Source organism: Dunckerocampus dactyliophorus, chromosome 19 (assembly GCF_027744805.1).
Source record: "Dunckerocampus dactyliophorus isolate RoL2022-P2 chromosome 19, RoL_Ddac_1.1, whole genome shotgun sequence".
NCBI lineage: Eukaryota > Metazoa > Chordata > Actinopteri > Syngnathiformes > Syngnathidae > Dunckerocampus > Dunckerocampus dactyliophorus.
In genome coordinates, this window is record NC_072837.1 from 16388446 (window position 1) to 16409700 (window position 21255).

The 21255-nt window shown below is 42.7% G+C and overlaps 2 protein-coding genes across 4 annotated transcripts in view; one reads left to right on the forward strand and one right to left on the reverse strand.

Moving 5' to 3' along the window:
* ccnk (cyclin K) overlaps nt 1–21255 on the forward strand; it is a 61720-nt gene that overhangs the window by 27079 nt on the left and 13386 nt on the right. For all 3 annotated transcript variants that reach the window (XM_054761429.1, XM_054761430.1, XM_054761431.1), the window contains 2 exons: nt 1841–1930; nt 15802–15871. The gene's annotated coding sequence lies outside the window, so the exon portion shown is untranslated. The remainder of the gene's footprint in view (nt 1–1840; nt 1931–15801; nt 15872–21255) is intronic.
* The window catches only part of bcl11bb (BCL11 transcription factor B b), a 45432-nt gene that overhangs the window by 20756 nt on the left and 3421 nt on the right, over nt 1–21255 (reverse strand). Inside the window, exon 2 of the mRNA XM_054761426.1 lies at nt 14710–15093. Within this exon, the coding sequence (XP_054617401.1) occupies nt 14710–15093 (384 nt within the window). The remainder of the gene's footprint in view (nt 1–14709; nt 15094–21255) is intronic.

Sequence of the window (21255 nt, forward strand, 5' to 3'; positions counted from 1 at the left end):
GTGCTCGACAAAGTTTATAAAAGCACTACAACAAATGTGAACAGTAACGTCAACACGGGTGCGGAAGAAAAGGCTTGTGCTATTCCACCAAAATGAGTGACAACTTCAGTAGAAGAGCTTTTTGGTCGCCGTGGCAACAAAAGCGACACCATTCTCCTCGCTGCAAGGCCGCGTAGCGACTCTGTCAAAGTCAGACTGCGTATTGTTACGCTCACCGCGCCAACTTTCCCATGCTGACTAACGCAGATCGTTTAGTAGCGAGGCTTCTCCTGTCGCTCGGCGGCGGGTCTCTTTCATGTGTGAAAGGTCGTGACAAGCGTCGTTCTCTCCCGCGGGTCTCGAAAGGTGTGTCGAACCACAAATAGAGACATGCTCGTCCCTTGGTGTACACACCCTGCACATACTTTGCAGTTTGTGTGTATGTGCGTGTGTGTGTGTGTATGTGTGTGTGTGTGTGTGTGAGACGGGGCTGACTTTGGCCTGGGGCCTCCCTGGAGGGTTCTGTGTGGCCTCTCTCTCTCTCTCTCTCCCTCTCGCTCTCTCTCAATTCTTTCTCATTATCTCTCTGTCTTTGTGGCTGTTATCACGCTGATACATTTCCTGCTGCTGGCACGGCTCCTGCATAGCTTATGCTTAAAGAAAGCTTTCATCTAGCCACTGCCTTAAGGACACACACACACACACACGCGCGCGCACACACACGCACATATGCAGGGGTGGCTGGTCGGGCCAACGCTGCCCCCGCCAGACCACAGGCCCAGACAAGGTCTGCTGGCACCAATGGGCCCGATAACATCTCCACTTTATTTCATTTCGGCTCGCTCGGGGAAAGACAGGATAAAAAAAAAGACAGGGTTTTTTGTGTGTGTGTGTTTTTTTGTTGTTTTTTTTTTTAAGTCCAACTGATGCCAGCGTGCAGGGAGAGCATTGGTCGGCCTTTGACCCCGAGGCAACACCATCGAGGGTCAGGATGCGGCATGACTGGCCAGGTTTACTCTTCCATTTTGTGTTGTGATGTGTTAGTCATGGAGCAAGCTAATAAAAAGCAGATTTACATTTATAATGAATAAAGCCAGGAGTCAAATTGTCCTCATAATCCTCTTATTTCCATACCCCCCTCCCTGCTCCCCTCTGTTTCTTTATATATAGATATATAGCATGCAAATAGTTCTGCTTTAATAATTCCCAGATATGATGTCTGATCATTTCAGCCAATAAATTCCAGCAGTGCTCGCAGCCACAACAACAGCAACAAAAAAGTAGCAAAGAAGTCGTTTCACTGTGCGGAGCAAGTCCCGTTGATGCTAGCAGAACAGCTGTAGCAAAAAAAAAAAGAAGGGGGATTAAGGGTTGTCATGGCAACGGCAGATGCTATTCTTGTTTCAAGTGTTGCATGCACAGGATTGTTTTGGAGTGGTTCTTCCAAAAATGCATTTTCCCCCCCAAAATGGAACTAATTTACTTGTGTCCAGGCTGGTCCACCAAAAAAGTTGAGTTGCCATGGTAAAAGGAGATGCTGTACATCAGGGCTGTCCAATATTTGCCTGTGGCACTTTTTAAAAATGCAATAAAATAAGAAAACCGAAACAACAGCAAAGAAAGAATTGTGAAAACAAATAATACTAATAACAATATGCTGCCAGGTTACTTTTAGCCTTTTGCCCCCCCCCGTACTGTAGGTGTAGCATCCTAATAATTACGTATTTTTGCTTTATCTCCAAATGATAATGACAAAAAACCCTCACACATTGCCGAATTAAAATGATGATTTGTGACTTAACCCGTGAATTTCTGCATGGAAAAAAAGTCTGACTAAATCTGTTTTTTCTTTGTTTTTCAGAATAAAAGACGCCGTCAGTGAGCTGCTTTCGCAGAGGAGGCCGCCTTCCGAGGCACATTAGTCACCACGGCAACGAAGCCACAACACAAAGTAAGTTGTGTTCTCACATTTGGTTTGTATGTTGTATCGTCGCAGATGTACACAAAAACGACTTCATCAATTGTGGTGCAGATCTGGATAAAGGTGCAGTTTCAGAATTGTCAATATTTTATTTGATTTTCTCATGGATCTTAATGTCAGACATATGTAGGAGGCGGGTGTCTATGTCTAGCCTGCGCTCTCCTATTGCCTAATAAAGTGGCAGGTTATTGATCTGCATGGAAAACTTGTGAATGTGAATGTTTACACGCTGCCACCAACCAATCTAAACCACGGCTTTCCTTTTCAGCCATCTTTGTTTTGTTTGCATCACAGTAATTGGACAAGACAAGTAAGTGGATGCAGGGGGTGGGGGTTTGGGGGGTAAGTGTAGCATGGAAAGCTCTCAGCATTTCTGCCGCCGCCGCTGCTGCTGAGGCAGCCACTAAAAAGCCAAATAGGGCCGTAAACGCCGTTTCTCCTCACAGAGCGGGACGCTAATGAGATAAGAGGACGAGGGCGGTGTGAGGTGGATGACGCCCGCGCCGATGGGCTAACAAGAGACGTCTCTGCTCGCTTTTTTCACAAAACGCTAATCGCGCTGGCGAGGTGGCCCATTACGCCGCACAATAGCCGCACGACCGATTCGGGCTTGTGCAGAAGTCTCTCGGCCCTGACGGTAATGTAATCACAGAGCTCAAATAAGACGCATACGGCGGAACAACGATTCATTCTGCAGCAGCCAAACCTCGCTTTTCGTTAGTCGCCCCTTCCAAAAAAAGTCCCAACGAAAACCAAAATGTACGAAAAGCAAAACAATTTTTCCCAGTAGAAATCATGTGCAGTCGGCCCTTGTTTTCAAAAATGAATAAATGACCACTGTTTTGTGGTAGAATACAGCCTAATATTAGTAAAAAGGAAATTATCCTTATTCTTGGACTGAATGAAGCATTTTCAAGCGTAAAAAATGGCTAAATGATCTAACTAAATGAACTAAAATACAAACACAAGGCAGAAGAAGCGTTCTAATTGTGAATGTGGGGTTCTACAATGGCCTCTAGGTGCCGGTGTTCCATGAGACAGGCACTAGACTTGTGACGCAGGTTCCCTGGGGAACACATTTACTGTGACGCTGCTGAAGCAGGAGATTTATTTACGTCTTACATGGCTTATTTACTCTTATTCTGTACTGTATTGGGTAATACAAAGCCATTTTAAGCTGACATAAGTAATAGCGGAAGTACGCTATCCAGAAAAAAACAACAAGGAGCTGCTAACGTGTGAGTCTGTTATCTTTTTAATGTGTTAATAATATTTGTCTTATTTTCTCTGGTTATATCTACTATTTTGGGTAATACAAATGTAAAGGTGACTATAGGGGCGTTACTTCATGACTTGAGGGCTGTAATAATGTTAAAAACCATATTTAGAAGGTCGTAAAAGGGTTTTCTACGCCATAACTATGACAATATTCCATTTATTAATATTGAATCCTACTTCACGGAAATTCACATATCACGATCAGGTCCGGAACTAGCCATCCATCCATTTTCTATGCCTCTTATTGTCACTAGAGTCGCGGGGGTATGCTGGAGCCTATCCCAGCTGACTTCAGGCAAGAGGCTGGGTGCACCGTGGACTGGTTGCCAGCCAATCGCAGGGCAGGTCTGGAACTAATTAACCACCATAAACGAGGGATTACTGTAAATCCAATTCATCCAATGCAGACACCCACAAATATTAACAAAAATACATTTTATGGAGAATGATGGTAGTTTTACATCCAGAAGGAGAAATAAAAATACAGGTGGTCCTTGGGTTCCATTTTGCGACTGTGATACAAGTTAGCTTTAAATAAGGTAAATGATACCTAAATCCATTTAAAATAGAGAGACGAAATACAAGAATGAAATGAGTCATAAAAATGCCTTAGTTTTATTTCTGTGGTTGTCTTGCAAGCCTTGCTACTTTCTTAAAATATTGTCCAAACTAGTCTAAGAAGGATAACCTACTCTTCTCCCAGATCTCCTTGTAACAGCGCATCGAATCCATGACCCCTCCAGCATTCATTGGCATTCAATCATGTTTCTCCGTCATGGTGGTCGCCAGACATAATGAAGTGCGTCATCAACGCGCGGGGTGTTTTGTTCAGGCAACCGAAGTAGTTTGTTACACGCAGTGTTTGATCGTTCGAAAACGGAGGGAATTCCATGGAAAACCAAACGGTAGGAAAAGTGGAGGAAAACGGAGGCTTGACTGTTCAGTGATATTCAATAAACTCTCAGTGGATTTGAAAAGCAACCTACACACACACACACTCACACACACGTCTCACCAATACTAGCACATCTAAACAGGAAGCACCACTGAACATGACAATAAAAAAAAAACATCCTGAATCACGGCAACATTTAATACTTTGTCAATGTGATACCTAATAATACCTTTGGCCTTCATCATTCATATACTGCCTTTTAATGCTCAAAAAACATGGCCACCCTGTTCTGGAATGCTGGTTGTTTGTCTGTAAATATTCCAAATAATCTGTTCCAGGGTCAAACCGTGGCCATCATAACACTTTTTACCAGTGCGGGCAATTTTTTTATGTTGTACAAGTGGAAAAATGGGATTAAGCAAAAGTTATTCTTAGACGCTTGCTGTACATCTTGTGAGCTAAGCTGCCGTCCCTTGAATGTTTTGTACAACTTTGCATTGCTTAAACTTTTTCTGAGCATGCAAATGGAATAGGGTTGTCAAGAGACGCTCGGTTCACGAGATGAGATGAGCAAATTGTACTTCCACAGTAAGCGTTACGTTAGTGAGTGATAAGAACATCCACTTACTGTTTTTCTTTGTCTTTCTGTTTATTCAGACCACACATACGCACATAATGAAGATGTTGTAGTGTTTGGAGCGCCCCTGAATGCACCTCGCTGTGGTCTAGTGACAATGAGGAAGTGTCATTCCGAGGAGGATTAGAGAGGTGTTTGTGCGTTTGAGATACATATACGCTGCTGTTGATGTGTTCAGGTTATTAAGAAAGTGTCAGACTGGAGGGACGCTGCCGTCATAACAGAGAGGGGTGGCTTGACATGGTGCGCATGCGTTAATTATGCTTAAAATTTTCATTTTTGACAGCCCTAAAAATATGACAATATATTGCACTCTGCTAATTGAATTTCTACTAACTTACACATTTCCGCACTCTGTGTGTATGCTCACAGCCCCGCCTCCACCCACCGAGACGAAGAGACTGTATGACTGACAAAAGGGCTCACTCCGTTCATGCTGTTGTTCTATGGAACAAACCAATGCACAGAGTGAACTCTCTTCCTGCCTGTTTGGAGGCGGGAGACGAGGACAACAGACGGGCATGCACAAGGCAATATATTGAGGCTGACAAAATGGAGTTCATTTTCATTTATTGTGTGATTAATTAATTTATTTATTATTGTCCCAGACGTAGTGCCCACGAACAAGAAATCCTGTCACGTTTTAATCTTGTGTGATCTGGTGACACCCCTAGTAGTGACTGGTTGAATGACCCCACTATTGAATGTTAGTGGGGCTTAAACTAAGTCACAAAACTTCACGGAAAGGCACTAAACACACACACAGGGAGATATCTGCTAATATCTCTTCAGAACCTCATATAAATGAATAGTCAATAAACAAGAGGGCCCCCTCACCCTCACTAAGTGCACTTATTTAATATTCCGCAACATAATCCCACATTGTGCAACCTTCCACTGTATTTATGTATGCGGCATAAACACGTTCACGCCACTGACCAACACCAGGAAGCTTCAGGCCCAGCTGCGGCGACGCCATGTTTGTGTTGAACGCAGCATAGCGTGGGGGGGGGTTCCTGGACGGGGACGGAATGAGGAGCGCGATCTTCTCTAATGGCCCTTAAAGCCGCGTTTAAGAGCAAAGAGTGCACACATCTGGAGGACGCGGAGCGGCGGCACATGCTGCAAGTTAGCGGTGGCGCTCGCACTCCAAATTAGTGGCGAGTTTTATTCCCCCGCTGTGGTAGGAAAATATCAAATGTGCTGCCATATGAGTGCCATAAAGCTGCCTTTGGAGCGTTTGATGCCTTCATGTGGGACTCTTTAGGATCTGTGTGTGTGCGTGTGTGTGCGCGCTCAATGCACATTGCTCTTGTCGATGATTTTCAGCGTGCATGTTTCCACTCTGCATGCGTGTACATTTCTACCCAGCGCTATGAACGTGTCTGTCAGGTGTACACGTGCAGCAGGCCTCATAGACCTAGATGACCCCCGCTGGATGCAACACACACACACACACACACACACACACACACCTACACGCACACACACACACACACAAACACAGAAAAACTAGACGTTCCCTCAGGGTGGTCCCGTCTGAGGCAATGCGTTATGGGCTCAGCACACGATGGGCCCATACACAGGCGGCACCGTTGCTCACGACGGTGATGCGATGACGACCGCCAACTTTGCATCACCTGTCACATTTTCTCCTCTTCCTTTTGCATCCCAGCCTGCTTTTTAGGTGCTTATCTAAACTATTTGTCAGCGTGGCATTTTCACTTGATATCATTACTACGTCAATAATTTAGCACACTAACGTAGCCAGTCTATTTTGTAACCTGCATGCTTTTATTTTGAAATTTCCAGGTCTTTGTTTTTCTAATTTGCTGACTAAAAACGTCAAAATCAGATTAGAGTTTGTGTGTTTTGAAAATGAATTCATGACAATAACATGTTATGAGACAGGCAATTGTAAAATTGCAAGTTTATTCATCAAAAATGATGGCTTTTTTTCCCCTCTTGTACTTAGGACTTTTATTCTGTTAAAAATCCAACTTTAGTTTCTCCAAATTCTCCAAAAAGTCTGACTTTATTCTCTTTATTTTTCTCATAAAATTGCAACTTTACTTTTGTAAAATTACAAGTTGATATTTTTTTTGTTTAATTTTTCTAAAATTAGGACGCCATTGTCAAAATATCACTGCTTTTTTCCAACTTGGTAAAATAAACTTTTATTCAATTTAATTTATTTCATTAAGTTATTAATTCTATTAATATTTATTATTATATATACCTAAGTAATATATAATTATATATGCTTATTACATTAATATTACACCAGTAATATATTCATTATTTATAATTATAATGATATTAATTATTTTATTAATTTAACCTTAATTTTAGAAAAAATACTTTGTTCCTTGTAATGTTAAAAATATATATTTTTTGTAAAATCAGAAATGTTTTCTCAAAGTTTACAAAAAAGTGTTTTCACTGAATGTTACAATTTACTATTAAATATCAGAAATATATAATTATTATTTTATTAAGCTATTATATAAATTCACTATTTAATTAAACATAATTCTAGAAAAGTTACTTTTTTCCCTGTAATGTTAAAAATATATATTTTTAACATTACATTTTTTTGCAAAATTAGAAATGTTTTCTCAAAGTTTGAAAAAAAAATGTTACAATTTGTTATTGTAGCATTAACGGCGTTCATTAATATTCCTCGTGTCTCTAATATTCCGAATACTCCTCGCAAAGATGTTCAGGTCTTGCTGAATTAAAAAAAAAATAAAAAAATCACACGATGGCCGAGGTTTCCATGTTTACATGCGGTGGTCCAAAGTGTTGCTGTCTTATTTGTGTTTACGTCTCCAGCAGGCGTGCACGTGTGATGTCCTCAAGGAGGTCAAAACATCCAAAACATGCGCGCACCAATATGTAATGCATGCATTCCGATTGAACATGTTTTTCTATTTAATCTGCTACTTGACAGCATGGGACACACACACACACACACACACACACACACACACACACACACTTCTCCATATTTGTAGCTACAAAAAAAGGCATTAGAAGGAGGTTGGAATCATAAACAAGTTCATGTTACTTAGGGAAAAAAAGTGTTTAAAATGGAAGGAGCGTAGTCTGCATTCCCCACTGACACACACACACACACACACACACGCACACACACACACAGCAAATGAAAATAGACACACATGCCTCACAGCAGACATAAGATGGATGCGCTGGCACGCGTTCAAAACACTCAAGCGCCAACACGCAAAGACACACACACACACACACATGCACACACTAGTGGCACCATGTTAGCTCCTAATCACAACCCCGGAGCTTGGACATCAAAATGAAGCAAGTTTTAGGGAGGGGGTATGCGTGTGTGTGTGTGTGTGTGTGTGTGGAAAAAAAAAATCAAGAGTAATTAACGCATTTTCATATGCAAATGTGATTAATGCAAAACTACAAAGTCATTATGCAAATAGACTTTTCCTTGAGCCTCTGTACAAATATTCGCCGCTCAAATCAGGGATCAGTCTCGCCATCTTTCTTTTTTTTCTTTAACACACCCCCCCCCCTCCCTCTCATAGAGATAATACGTAAGTAGCATGTGAAGTTATTTGGAAGTGGCACAGTGTGTGTAGTGTGTGTGTGTGTGTCGTGTGCGTGTACGGATGGCACCACCACTATGCCGCCTGCCTACTGATTGCGGGCTGCTTGGCACTGGAGCGAGACAAGGAAGCGGGCGCACAGGGGAAGGTATGAATATGCAAAAGCCTGATTGCTTTTCATGATTAAAGCCTATTTAATATGCAAATGAGAGCAAGCCAGGTGATTAAAGGAGCATTGGGTGGTGGGGCAAAAAAAAGGTGGGCGGGAGGACGTGGGGGATAGAGAGGAGAAGGGGGCACCTTCACATCCAAAATGTTCCAACGGTCCACGTTTGACCTCTTTGGACATTAAAGGTCATTGCTACTTTTGGCTTTCAAGCGACTCTTTAAAGGAGGAACCTTTTTGTTTTCCGGTCATTGTTTCCCATAGGAAATAATGTAAGTCCATTTAATCCTTTCCAGACACACACAAATATCAACAAAATATGCATTTTATAGAGAGTAATTCTAGTTTTGCACACAGAAAATGTGAAATAATTCCAAATGAGGAATGGATGGAACTTATTGTTGATGCATGCTTCCCGTACGACCTGGCGAGATGGAATTAAATCGTGTTTCTCACCGTCTGTATCAAATTGCCGCCATTCGCAGCTTTCTTTGGCCCCGTGGAGGGTTATTTAGCAGCTGTACTCAATTTTTTAAAAAATGCACGGACAGTGAGTCAGCAGCTTTGTTTGGCCGTTAGATTGTTCCGAACAAAACCGTACAGGACTGGTTTGTTACTTACAATATCGTATGAAAACCAAGTCACACTAACCAAAACTGAATCACACAAAAAACGATGTTCCATTGTGTCGTGATATCACATCATGGTACCGTATCAACACATTTATATTGTATTATTTTTATTTGTTTATTATTACAGTCATCCCTCACCACATTGTGGTTAAAATTTCACGGCTTCAAACATATATTAATTAATAAATCTGACTGTTTTGTGGTTGAATATGGCCTAAAAAATATGCATATTTAATCAAATGTTATGTTTTTTTTGCCTAAATGAAGCATTTTCAAGCATAAAAATGGCTAAATGAACTAAATACAAAGACAAAGCATTCAAAAGACTCATTCAAAGACGTTGATGGAATGTAGTATTCTACAATGCTCCCTAGGCGTAAGTAATGTTACTGTCATGTTGGGTGAGACACACAAGGATCAGACTTGATTGCCAGAACAACAGGCTTTTATTGCGGCTTTGATCTCCCAACAGGCACAATAATAACCGTTACCTACGCAAAGCTGAAACTCAACTCTGAACGCCTGACGTCACTTCCTGCCCATCTCTCTTTCAGGTCCCCGAGAGAACACATTTATAGTTTATGTCTGAAATGGCTTATTTTCTGTTATTATGTCTACTACATTGTGTAGCGGGAGTGTAAAGTTGACTATAGGGGTGTTATTTCATGTCTGGAGAACTCTAATGATGTTATAAAGCGTATTAGTAGGTTGTAAAAAAAAAAAATCTATGCTCTTAACTACAAAAATATTCTATTTAGAAATAACGAATCCTACTTTGTGAAAGTTCACTTATCACGATCGGGCCTGGAACCAATTAACCGCGATTATTTACTGTAATATATCATTTCCAAGTTGTGCACTTATAATGATGAGTTAGGCTTTTTAATGCAGTGTGCATGTGTTTTATCTTTGGACTGTCAACACTGCATAGCTGAATAAATATAAAGGTCCTATTTTCAACATTTGCCTGCTTGGTTACTCATTCATTTAGTTTTTGATACGCATAACAAAGAACAAAGTCTATTGTGGTTATGAACTGGCAACTTTGAATTATTGACTTAATTTTTGTGTTTTTACGAAGCGTCCGGTGTTATCGTATCTCCTAACTTTGCTGGGGTTTTTTTGTCTGAAAAACAATGAAAAGTCTTTTTGAGGGGGGATTTCCAAAAAAATGTGGCGTTACGCTGAACGTAACAGTGAAAAATAGCAACGCAATGCTTTGATGGCGTGAGCTTCGACATCGGTGATGTCTTACGTTACCTGAGCTGAAGAAAACATTGGGTGGAGAATGGCGCCTCGCCACTTCTCTTCCAAGTGTATGTTTATTTAAAATTAGAAAAAAAAACAATAAAATTAGTCTGAGTTGTTACAGTATATTGCAATATTGCACGTAACAAACTAGCCCTGTAAGATATCGTTCCACGGAATCTAGCACCCAAACAAAGTTGCTGACTCACTGTCTGTGCATTTTTTTATTGAGTACGGCTGCAAAAGAGCCCGCCATGGGGCCAAAGAAAGTTGCAAGGTTCAGCAATTTGATACAGAAGGAGAGAAACACGATTGAATTTCATCTCGCCAGGGTGTATGGGAAGGCCGCATCTACAATAAGTTGTAGTTTGCATTGTTTTCTGGATGTAAAACTATATTTACTCTCTGTTAATGTATTTTTTGTTATTTTTGGAAATCTAAAACAGATTAGGCGGCAGTGGCCAGGAGGTAGAGCAGGTTGTCCAAATATCGGAAGGTTGGTGATTTGGTCCTTGCTCCCTCCACTTCAGCCACCGTGCCTCCAGTGATGCCCACACTGGTGTATGAATGCGAATAAATGGTTTGGTGGTGGTCGGAGAGGCCGTAGCGATGAATTGACAGCCACGTTTCCGTCAGACTACCCCAGGGCAGCAGAGGCTACAGATGTAGATTACCACCACCAGTGTGACTGTGGAGTGAATGAATAATGGGTTCACTTCATTGTGAATCCACGATTATTATTTATTATTATTAATTGGATTTACATGATTTCCTATGGGAAAAATTACCTCCATTTTTGTACTGACCTTTTGGAATGGATGAATGATGAAAACCGAGGTTCCACTGTGTATTACTGGCAAAATATCACAATATCAACAGATACTTTTTGATACTTTGTTCCCAGCGCTACAACAACACTTCAGCACAACACTTGAGCGGACCCTATGGCGCCTATGATGCAAGTGGGTGCCCCCGCCCCCCCAACCTCCACCCGTTCCCCACCCCTCCAAAAACGTGACAGCACGGAGACGAGAAGTGGACGAAAAGGCGGGAAAAGAGATGTTTGTAGACGTCGCTGTCACTGCGTCGTCTTATGAAATATTTACCACCTGATCTCTTTACACAGTGTGTTTCTATGTGTGTGCGTGTGCGTGTGTGAGGTTGTCATGATGTGATGGCGCCCGTATGTACACGCCTAAAAGTGCTCCGAGGGGGGCCCCGGCGGCTGTCCTGGGAAGGGTTCAAAGCTGGGCCAGGGTCGTCTTAGCTCGCTAACGCTCCTCTGGTGACATCTTCTTGTTCGCCCCATGACACGCGTCATTCTTCACACACACATTAGCATAGCATAGCATAGCATCGCTAGCGTGCACCAGCAGGCCCGCGCGAGAGTCGAGCGTGTGCAAGCCTTGCATTCATCTTGTGTTTGCAGACAAAGAGGCCAGACAGGATGTTGTAAAAGCAGGTGAAGAAAAAAGAGAAGAGGGTGAAGGGTTAGCACATGTTGGACGTGCAAGATAGCAGCTGTGCACGGACGCTCAGCTGTGCTGCACATTTTTCACTTTTGCAGCATGTGGCGCTGCCGCTTCAAGAGGATGCCAGACCTCCGCCAAGGCCCAAACTATTGTAATTGCACTGTCATGTATTTCTATATTTTAAATTAAGATTACACGTTATTTCCTTGCATAGTGTAACACAATCCACCTTTTCCTTTCAACAATGAAACAATGTAAAAACATGTACTGTATATCTCCATAGTTCTAGAATGTTCAAAATGTCTTGACGCTTTGATTCACAATGTCATTATTTTATTGTATGAACATTATCATACTGTCTCCGATGATTGCTCCCTGTCTTGACATTAATGTAGTTTGAGCGTTGTCGCAGTTGAGACAGATTTGAGACAGAAAAATGAAAGAAAATGCCACTAAACTCCCAATGGGTGAACAAATCCGAAATCTGCACCTTCATCCAGAGCCACACGAAAGTGTACTTTTCCTTTGGTTTACACCCACGCCTTCCAAAGCCTTAAGGAAAACATCATTTCTTCACTAAGAAATGAAGGTATATTAAAAGAAAGCTGCATCAAAAATAATTCCTCATTAAATTTCTTGGAAGATTCTCAGGAGTTTGTGTGTAATCATAGCATAGCCTCCTTACTGCTGGTAAAATTAGGCGTCATTTCAAACCTAAAACTGCTCTGAGTGAGAGTGGCGTGTGGAATATGTCAGATATGTCATAATATACTATATATGTATGTATGAATTACTCAAATATCATTTAACAAAATGTTTTATTATTATTATTATTATTATAGTTACTGCATTTTGCTGTTTTTAGTATTCCCAGCTAAATCAAGCTGGGAGTTTTTTTACGCTCATTCCTGCTGAATAAATTCAATAGATTCCAAAAATAACACCAGCACGTAGCGTGACGTCGTCAACGCTTAACAAGTCGCCGAGAAGATTTGAAGAAGCGCTGGAGTGAATTTTGCCACATTGGAAGTGACGTCCAACATGGAGCTGTCACACGATGTTTATGGGCTCCTTTTTTTATATTCCTGGTGGGGTGGGGGGGGGGGACAAATGAAAAGAAAAGAAAAGACGAGAGTTTTGTTGTGGCAGGCGCCGGTCACGCACACAAATGGTGCACATATGCGCCGACGACATCGAAAAATGTGCTCGCTGTGTCTGGAAGGAAGCTGACGTGTGAATGCAAAGTGGCAGCTTTGAATCATACATTTCACATAGCCGCGTTTATTTATAGCCAGGTGAATGCCTGCTTGACAAATATATATGTGGAATATAATTGCAGAAAAAAAACATTGTGAAGATGGCGGATGCTTGTACTTTTTTCTTCCTGTACGTCGTTTGACGTGCATTTTTCATTTCTTCTTCACGTTTGGCTTTAGCTGAACCTGATATGTGCTTTACACGACATGGCAGGCATCATGTAATTAACTCATTCAAAATGTTTTATCATGAAAGAACATTCTGACTGAAACTAATTTTTCATGCAAGGATGCGGTGTCCAGAAAGCTTGAGGAAAAAAATCAAAAGTAATATTTCTGCCCCAAAATAATCCGAGATAACAAAAATATCTCCCATGGCCCTTTTCATGAATTATGAAGCATCGTCTGTCAGTATGTGTGTGAAACACTCAAAATGGCGTCTTTGAAAAAGATGCACATTCTAGTTATATTTTTAATGATTCATTTGCTACTGTTATATATGAGTCCACAATTAATATCAGATTATTTATATATATTTGTATTATTTTATCAAACTTTTTCAAATAATTTATTTAGAAATTACTATTGTAGGATTTTGTTGTTGTGATCCTGATCTCGCCTATGAAGATAATGACGTCACTAAACTCGTCTGTCAATATGTGTCCTAAACGCTCAAAATGGCATTTTTCCTAGAAATGATTTGTTTATTATTAATTATATATCATTTTCTTGTTATTGATTGATTGATATATATATATATATATATAAATATATATATATATATATATAATATAGTATTTTGTATAAGTAATTTATTGATGAATTATCATATTATTTTATTGTTGTGATCCAGAACTTCTCAGCTATGCAAACACCCCCCTCACCTCGCCACCCCCCGCCCCCCGGATTATTAATCCCTTTCTCCTCACCGCGCACAAAATGTTAATCATCTTCCTCACACATTTTATTTTTAATTTTTAATTTGATTTTAAACCGGGGCGTGCTGCGGAATTCTAATACACTGCACAAATTCGGATACTGGGGAGGGGCCTGGGGGGCTGGGGGTGGGTCGTCTTCCTCTGTCACCTTCTGAACCTCGCACTTTTCAATCCTGTAGGCCTCTTGACATCTCACCTTTGTCGAGACATGTTTTCTTTTTTCAAGAAAAATGCTAGGATGAGCTACTTTAGCCCCATTCAAGTGGGAGGTGTCTGACACAATACACACACATGCACACACACCTGTGCACACACATACACACACTGGTCTGGCTAATGAAATGATGTGTGGTTGCATTAATCCCTCCTGAAGGCCACAGTCAGAATAAGAAGGATCTTTTGAAAGGGAGCGTATCTGTCTTTGACAGGTGAGACGGGTGCGCGCGTGTGTCTGTGTGTGTGCGCGCGTGTGTGCATGTGTGTGTGTTTCATTTAGTCTGGTCCCCTCAAGAAAAGTGCCAGGATAAGCTACTTTCACTTTAAACTCAGCGTGTGTGTGTGTGTGTGTGTGTGTGTGTGTGTGTGTGTGTGTGTGTGTGTGTGTGTTGCAATGGGATTGAAAGTGTCCCCATACCTCCTTTCTCCTGTTTGGGGCAAATCCCCTTGGCCGGAGTCATCCTCCTCTCGGGGTCATCGTCTCTCCCGGGGGTCACCTGGATGCCCACCTCCACGGGGAGAGGCCCTCTCCCCATCTCCAAGGAGCGTACCCTGGGGGAGATGGGGATGCTGGCGGCTCCCCCGGCCTCCCCGGGCTTGGAGAAGGCGCCCGGCACCCCCTGGGCAGGTCCCCGGCACAGCCGCCGCTTGTGCTCGATGAAGACCAGGATGTCTCCCAGCGGGAAGTTGGTTTGGCACTGGCCGCATGTCAGCAGGTCGTGCTCCTCGGGCCCCGCCCTCCTGGGGCTGAGGGCGGCGGGCGCGGGAGACGGAGATCTCGTCCCCGAATCATTTGCCTCGGCTGCGGGAGAAGGAGACAGGAGGCGGTGGTTATTTTTAAAGATGGCACAGTTTGGAGGAGACGGCGACGTGAAGCGGGCGGGCGTTTGGTGGGTGGGGATGGGGGGTTATTGTGGTGATGAGATTACCTGATAAGAGGAACCTCTCCCCACCACACGACATGAGCAGCCCCCTCACAAGTGTGTCAATTTCATGGAATAAAACAACCAAGCTGAGCGGCTACGGCGCCAACACAAACACCTGCTTGGCTTATCCGACACAGATCAGCGTGGGTGGGACTCCAAAAGACTGTTGGTGTGTGTGTGTGTGTGTGTGTGTGTGTGTGTGTGTGTGTGTGTGTGCACGCGTGTGGCCAGGAAGCTATTCATTTCTCAGTGCATGCTGGGTTTCCGGTAGCGGCCTTCGCTTTGCGCCTAACCGAGGCCGCATCCCTCCTGAGTGTGCGTGTTGCGTGCGTGCGTGTGTGTGTGCATACAGGTGAGTTTTAAAGAGTGTATTCTCGGCTGACATAAAATCTATAGAGGTAAAACCTGGGGTCCTGTTAAGAGAGTAAATCTCATTCTTCACACATCTGACATGGTCATTAATAACCATTACACACACACACACACACACACACACACACCTCCCCTATGGTGTCGACTTAGTCCCTCAGCTTAACACAAATCCCTCACAGACAACATCTATTTTTTTTCCTCCTCTTTTCCAGCGCCACCCGGGTGAAAGAGTGTCCTCTTCCGAAAAGGCTGCAAGCAAGCCGGAAGCTCCAGAGACTCCAGGTGGGTTGGATGGGAAGGGTGGTGGGGGAGGGGTGGGTGTCTAGGGGTGGGTGTATGCCCAGGGAGAGGAGCTGATGGCTGGGAGAGAGAGGGACGCCCCCCCCACCCCACCCCTCTCCAAACATGACACCCCTAATAATTGCTAAGGCTAGATAACGACGGTGTGTGTGTGTGTGTGTGTGTGTGTGTGTGTGTGTGTGTGTGTGTGTTATCAGCACAGAGATCCTAAACTCCCTTATCGCTCGTCTAGGCCTCTAAACTTCCTGTCGCAGGCTTCCTCTCCCCATCCCCAATTTAAAGCTTCCAAATGCATATTTTTGCTCCTGTGTCGGGCTGTAAAGGTTAATAAACGTATGGCTTTACATCCTTACCATCCCACAGCATCCGCACAACGACTGGGGATGATATCAAATCCCTTTATAATGTAAATAATCCATGTTGTTCATATGCATTCACTTCCTGTGAAAAGACATCACATGATGAGTTGTGAAAGTGTTTTCCAGTCTAACCATGTTGATATTTCGAAAATAAAAATAGGTTAATTATATTTAAATATGAGTGCATGCCATTTTTTTTTTGCCGTCAGAGTAGCAAGTTCAACTAGTACTCGTTTACCTTAAATAGAATGTGTTGATTATTATTATTTTTATCATTATTATTATTGCTAATTAAAATTAAACTATGATGTCAATCTGTTCATTTGACCTGAAGAAATGTTGTATGTGCCATAAATCATCATGAGTTTAACCTGACAAAACTCGAGGAATCTTACTCGTGCTGTCCGGGTTTACTTTTGTATCAATTTGTAGTTCTTGAATGGTATCGTTCTAAATGAGCCAAACAAGGTCAAATAATCATCAAATCAGAACTAAGAGAAATCCAATAGAATCGTTACACCCTAACAATTTACTCCCCCTGAAAAAAAAACACCCTCCCCCCCGGAGCCCCTCCCACCTCCACCCACGCATCGGCCTACGTGCGTGTTCCAGTCCACTCGCTTTTCTCCCCGGGAGCGACGATGCGCTCTGTGCTGTAAGCGGCGAAGGCTGGCTGGCTGGCTGGCTGGCCGCGCGCCAAGATCATTTCCATCTCATCATCTTCAGCGGCGGAGAGAAGGAACACAAACACATATTTACCTGCAGATCACAGCTTGTGGCCATAATTCATCAGGCGCCGTTCCGCAAGCCTTCACATGTACACATTTGCTGCGGCGGCCATGTTGCATACATTTGACGCGCATTAGCAGCAAGGAATCTCTCTGCTCACAACGCGGCCTGCTCGGAAGCCAGCCATTCATTCACCTTCGCCCTCCAACTTGACTTGTTGGCCTTTGTGCCGCTGAAGACAAATACACACACACACACGCACACAGCCCGGGGACACAAGGCAGTAAATTAGCAGGCGTCGGCACCACCGCTACGCCGCCGCAATATCAGTTGGACATTTCTGGCGGGCCGCACCCCTCTCACCTGTGTGAGAAAGCACGCGTGCAAGAAGCAACCAAGCATGGAATGTTGGCGGGGGGGGGATTGTGTAAATGTGTGTGAATGTGTGTGTCTGAGTGTGTGTGGACACCCTAAAGTGTAAAAATGGAAACGTCTGTAGAAGCGGCAGCGTGAGAGCCCGTCAAACACACACTCGGCCGTGAAACTCAAGCTGCTCGGCCCTCTCACACACACACACACACACACACACGCACGCTCACACACAGACACAGAAGAGCAGGAGGAGTGTGAGAGGGACTCAGGCTGCCTTAGAGCGCCCCCTATCTGCCACCACCAGCAGCAGCCAATGTGTAGAGCAAAGTAAAGCTTGTGCACCAATATTTCCATTCATGCATCAAAGAGTGTTTACTGACAAGCTTTTTTCTAGTAATCATTTGACTTTGTGTACCTTTTGTAGTCGTTACACTCAAGGTTCTGCTTGTGCTGCACACATTAGCACAATAAGCTCTGGGGTGGGAGGGTGGGGGGGGCTTTTTTTGGGACGAGATGGAAAGGGGGGGGGGTATATACGTGCACTTTAATAGCGTCTTTAAATTCCTTAAATCCCTAATGATTGCATCCGTGCTGATACGCGCTCGTAAATGCTGCCTCACGGGCGGGAAAGGCAAATTCCTAGCAGGGTGTGACATGAAAGTGTTGAAAAACTATGTGCAAAATGAACTCAATTAATTGTATTTCTATGTTAATTATTATGAATGATATTATTTTTTTAATTATGTAAAATTATAAAAAATAATCATTTTTGATGACAGAAAACAAAAACCATGGTGCATTTTGGTGCAAAAATGCCACCATTTCAACATTATTTCAGTAATCTTTTTTTTATACTATGTAACATGAATGTAACGTTCGTATCGCCTCTGCTGGTTGCAGCAAAGTACTGCACTCCATCTTGCCTCCATTACTTCGAGATGAAACGACTGAACAATCCATAAGTTTATCGACTAAATGATTATTATTCCCCATCCCTTTGAGTGTGTTGAAAGGTTTATTTTGAAAAAAGAATTAGCATTAATCTTCCCTCTTCAAATGTGTTGAAAGCCTCATCACTTTGTTTGGCTTCCTGCGTTTGGTCGAGCTAAAAGAAACAAAAACCCACTCATACATGTACGCCCCCAAGGGTGTGTGTGTGTGAGGAGGGAGGGGGGGGGTGATTGTCGTTGTCGGGAGTAAACAACAGCAGCGACGTTGCACACGGCTGCAATCAAAAATTCAAACTACAAGCGGCCTCACTTACTCGGCCCAGCAGAGGCGGCCGAGTAAGCAGGCGTCTCGTTAGCGTATTTAATCGGCGGCGAACTCCTCATAAATCTTAGATCGTCAGAATACGGGCCCGTGGACTCGGCGGCTGTACGACTGACTTGTAAGCCACGAGGCGCGACGTTTAAAGATAAGCATCGTCATTTGACAAACTTTTACTTCTGTGATAAGATAGCGAGGGCGAGCTTTTTAAAGGCGCGTCAAATTCATCAGACGCGCTCGGCTGATGATAGTGAAATATCCAAGTAAAAACCAGGGAACAAAGTGAAATGCCTCACAGCCAATCAGGAGAAGCTCGCCAATCAACGCCTGCCAGCTCGTCGCCGTTGTCTGCTTACTGTGTGTGTGTGTGTGTGTGTGTGTGTGTGTGTGTGTGTGTGCGCGCTCGACAGCCATATGGTGCAAATAAAAAAGAAGAAAAAACAACACTGTGACAAAAAGCGCCGTGCACATCCCGGGAAAGGCGCATCCAGGAAGCTGCACAGTGCACACTGATGCTCGGCGCCGCTCAAGCCGAAGGGCAGCGAGTGTGACTCGACGCTACGTGCCGAGCAGCTGACATCCAAAAACACCTTGATATTCATTTGCAACATGATATCACTGCTATCACCATCGTGCCGTACCCGATACATGCCAAGTACAACACTATACATGTCAATATCAACGTCACCCAGGACAGAAAAAACTCACATCATCTTTATCATAAAATTAAGCAAATATATATTTTTAATATAACTTAAATGTAACAAGATTGAAACAAAACAGGCAGCTCAACGTGATGCATTCATGAACGCGTAGAAAACAACAAAATAGTTGCTGTCCAATGAAAAGCATGTAACGCCACATGTTACATTATGTTGTTTTTATCTAAAAACTAAATTGATAAAAACTGTTTTTGTGTCTTGGATAAAACAACAACAAAAAAAAAAAACACAAAATTTGGAGGTACGTGCGTTTTCATTTCATAAACTCGTAGAAAACAACCAAATAGTTGCTGTGCAATGAAAAGCGTGTAACTCCACGTTATGTTACGTTATGTTGTATCTATTTAAAAATTAAATAAATAAAAACATGTTTTGTCTTGTTTTGGATAAAAAAAAATACAAAATTTAAAAAACACAAAATTTGGAGATACTTCGTAGAAAACAACCAAATAGTTGCTGTGCAATGAAAAGCGTGTAACTCCACGTTATGGTACGTCATGTTGTATCTATTTAAAAATTAAGTATGTTTTGTTGTGACTTGGATAAAAACATAAAATAAAAAAAACACAAAATTTGGAGATACTTGCTCTTTCATTTCATGAACTTATAGAAAACAACCAAATAGTCGCTGTGCAATGAACAGCATGTCACGCCACGTTACATTATGTTGTTTCTGTTTCATTTAATATAAAAACACTTGGATAAAACAAAAAAAAAATGTTGGGATACTTGCTTTTCATGACTAAAATGTTTCGGGGGGATGGGGTTTATAAATTGTCCCAGTCCAATGAAAAACATTTAAACGTTTATCTCTAAGTTTCTTTTTATCTCAAACATGACCAAAAAAAAAGGACACAATGTTAGTTTTTTTTGTGCTTTTCATTGGACAACAACAGTTCAGACACTTGAGGAGCGCCACCTCCAGGAGCCATGAAGTATTGCCCCTTAAATAATACAAGAATTGATTTGGAGTGCTATGTGACCCACAAACATCAACATTTGGCAGTAACGTATGGATGATTTATAAGAAGAAAGTAATATTTTATGATTGTGTACTCATGTATTATTATTTACTCATACTAATGATTGCACACCCTTCATCCATTCGGTGGTGTTGAGTTTGCTGCACATTGTTTAGTGATATTTGTTGACATTTCCGTATTCGTCGTGTCTCCCGACCCAGCGAGGAAACACTTTCCAGACCTTTGTGCGTCTGTCCAGAAATATGCCGCCATTCTGGTTCTGTGCACCGAAGAGTGCCCTGCGAAGGCCGCAGGGCGCACGGGTGCTGCCGACAATGGCGTGATCCATAGTGGCCACCTGCGCCGAGCTGACGTGTAAGCAGACACCTGCCGAGAGCTGAGACTTGACTCGCAAGCGCCTTTTAAACTGCCTCGTTATTGCTAGAAATGACACTACAGTATGTAACACATCCACCAGGCTGGGACTGCTGCTGATGTGTTGACTTAATCTAATCGTGTCTCGACTCCCCTCCCCACCCGAGGTGATCCTCCAGCCTGAGGTGTGATCAGGTCCGGAAGCTTCCTCCTTAAGGAAACAGCCCACAGTGACAAGCTCAAGTCCAAAGTGAAGCACTTTGACGTTTTTTTTTCATCCGTTGTGTGTGTGTGTGTGTGTGTTGACCCAGTCCAAACACAAACACGCCTTCTCACTCTCCATTCTCAGCGCCTGAGGGGAGCTTGTCTTTCCATCCCAAATTCAAGTTCAACAAAAGCGCCGTCAGTCAATCAACCGTCGCTCAAGAATAAGAATAATAATTATAGATTTTATGTAGCGCTTTTCAAGGCACCAAAAGTGTTTCACAATGAAGTGAGCCCATTCATTATTCATTCATCCTCAGTCGCACACTGGTGGGGGTGAGCTACATCTGTAAGGTAATGTGACGGAAACGTGG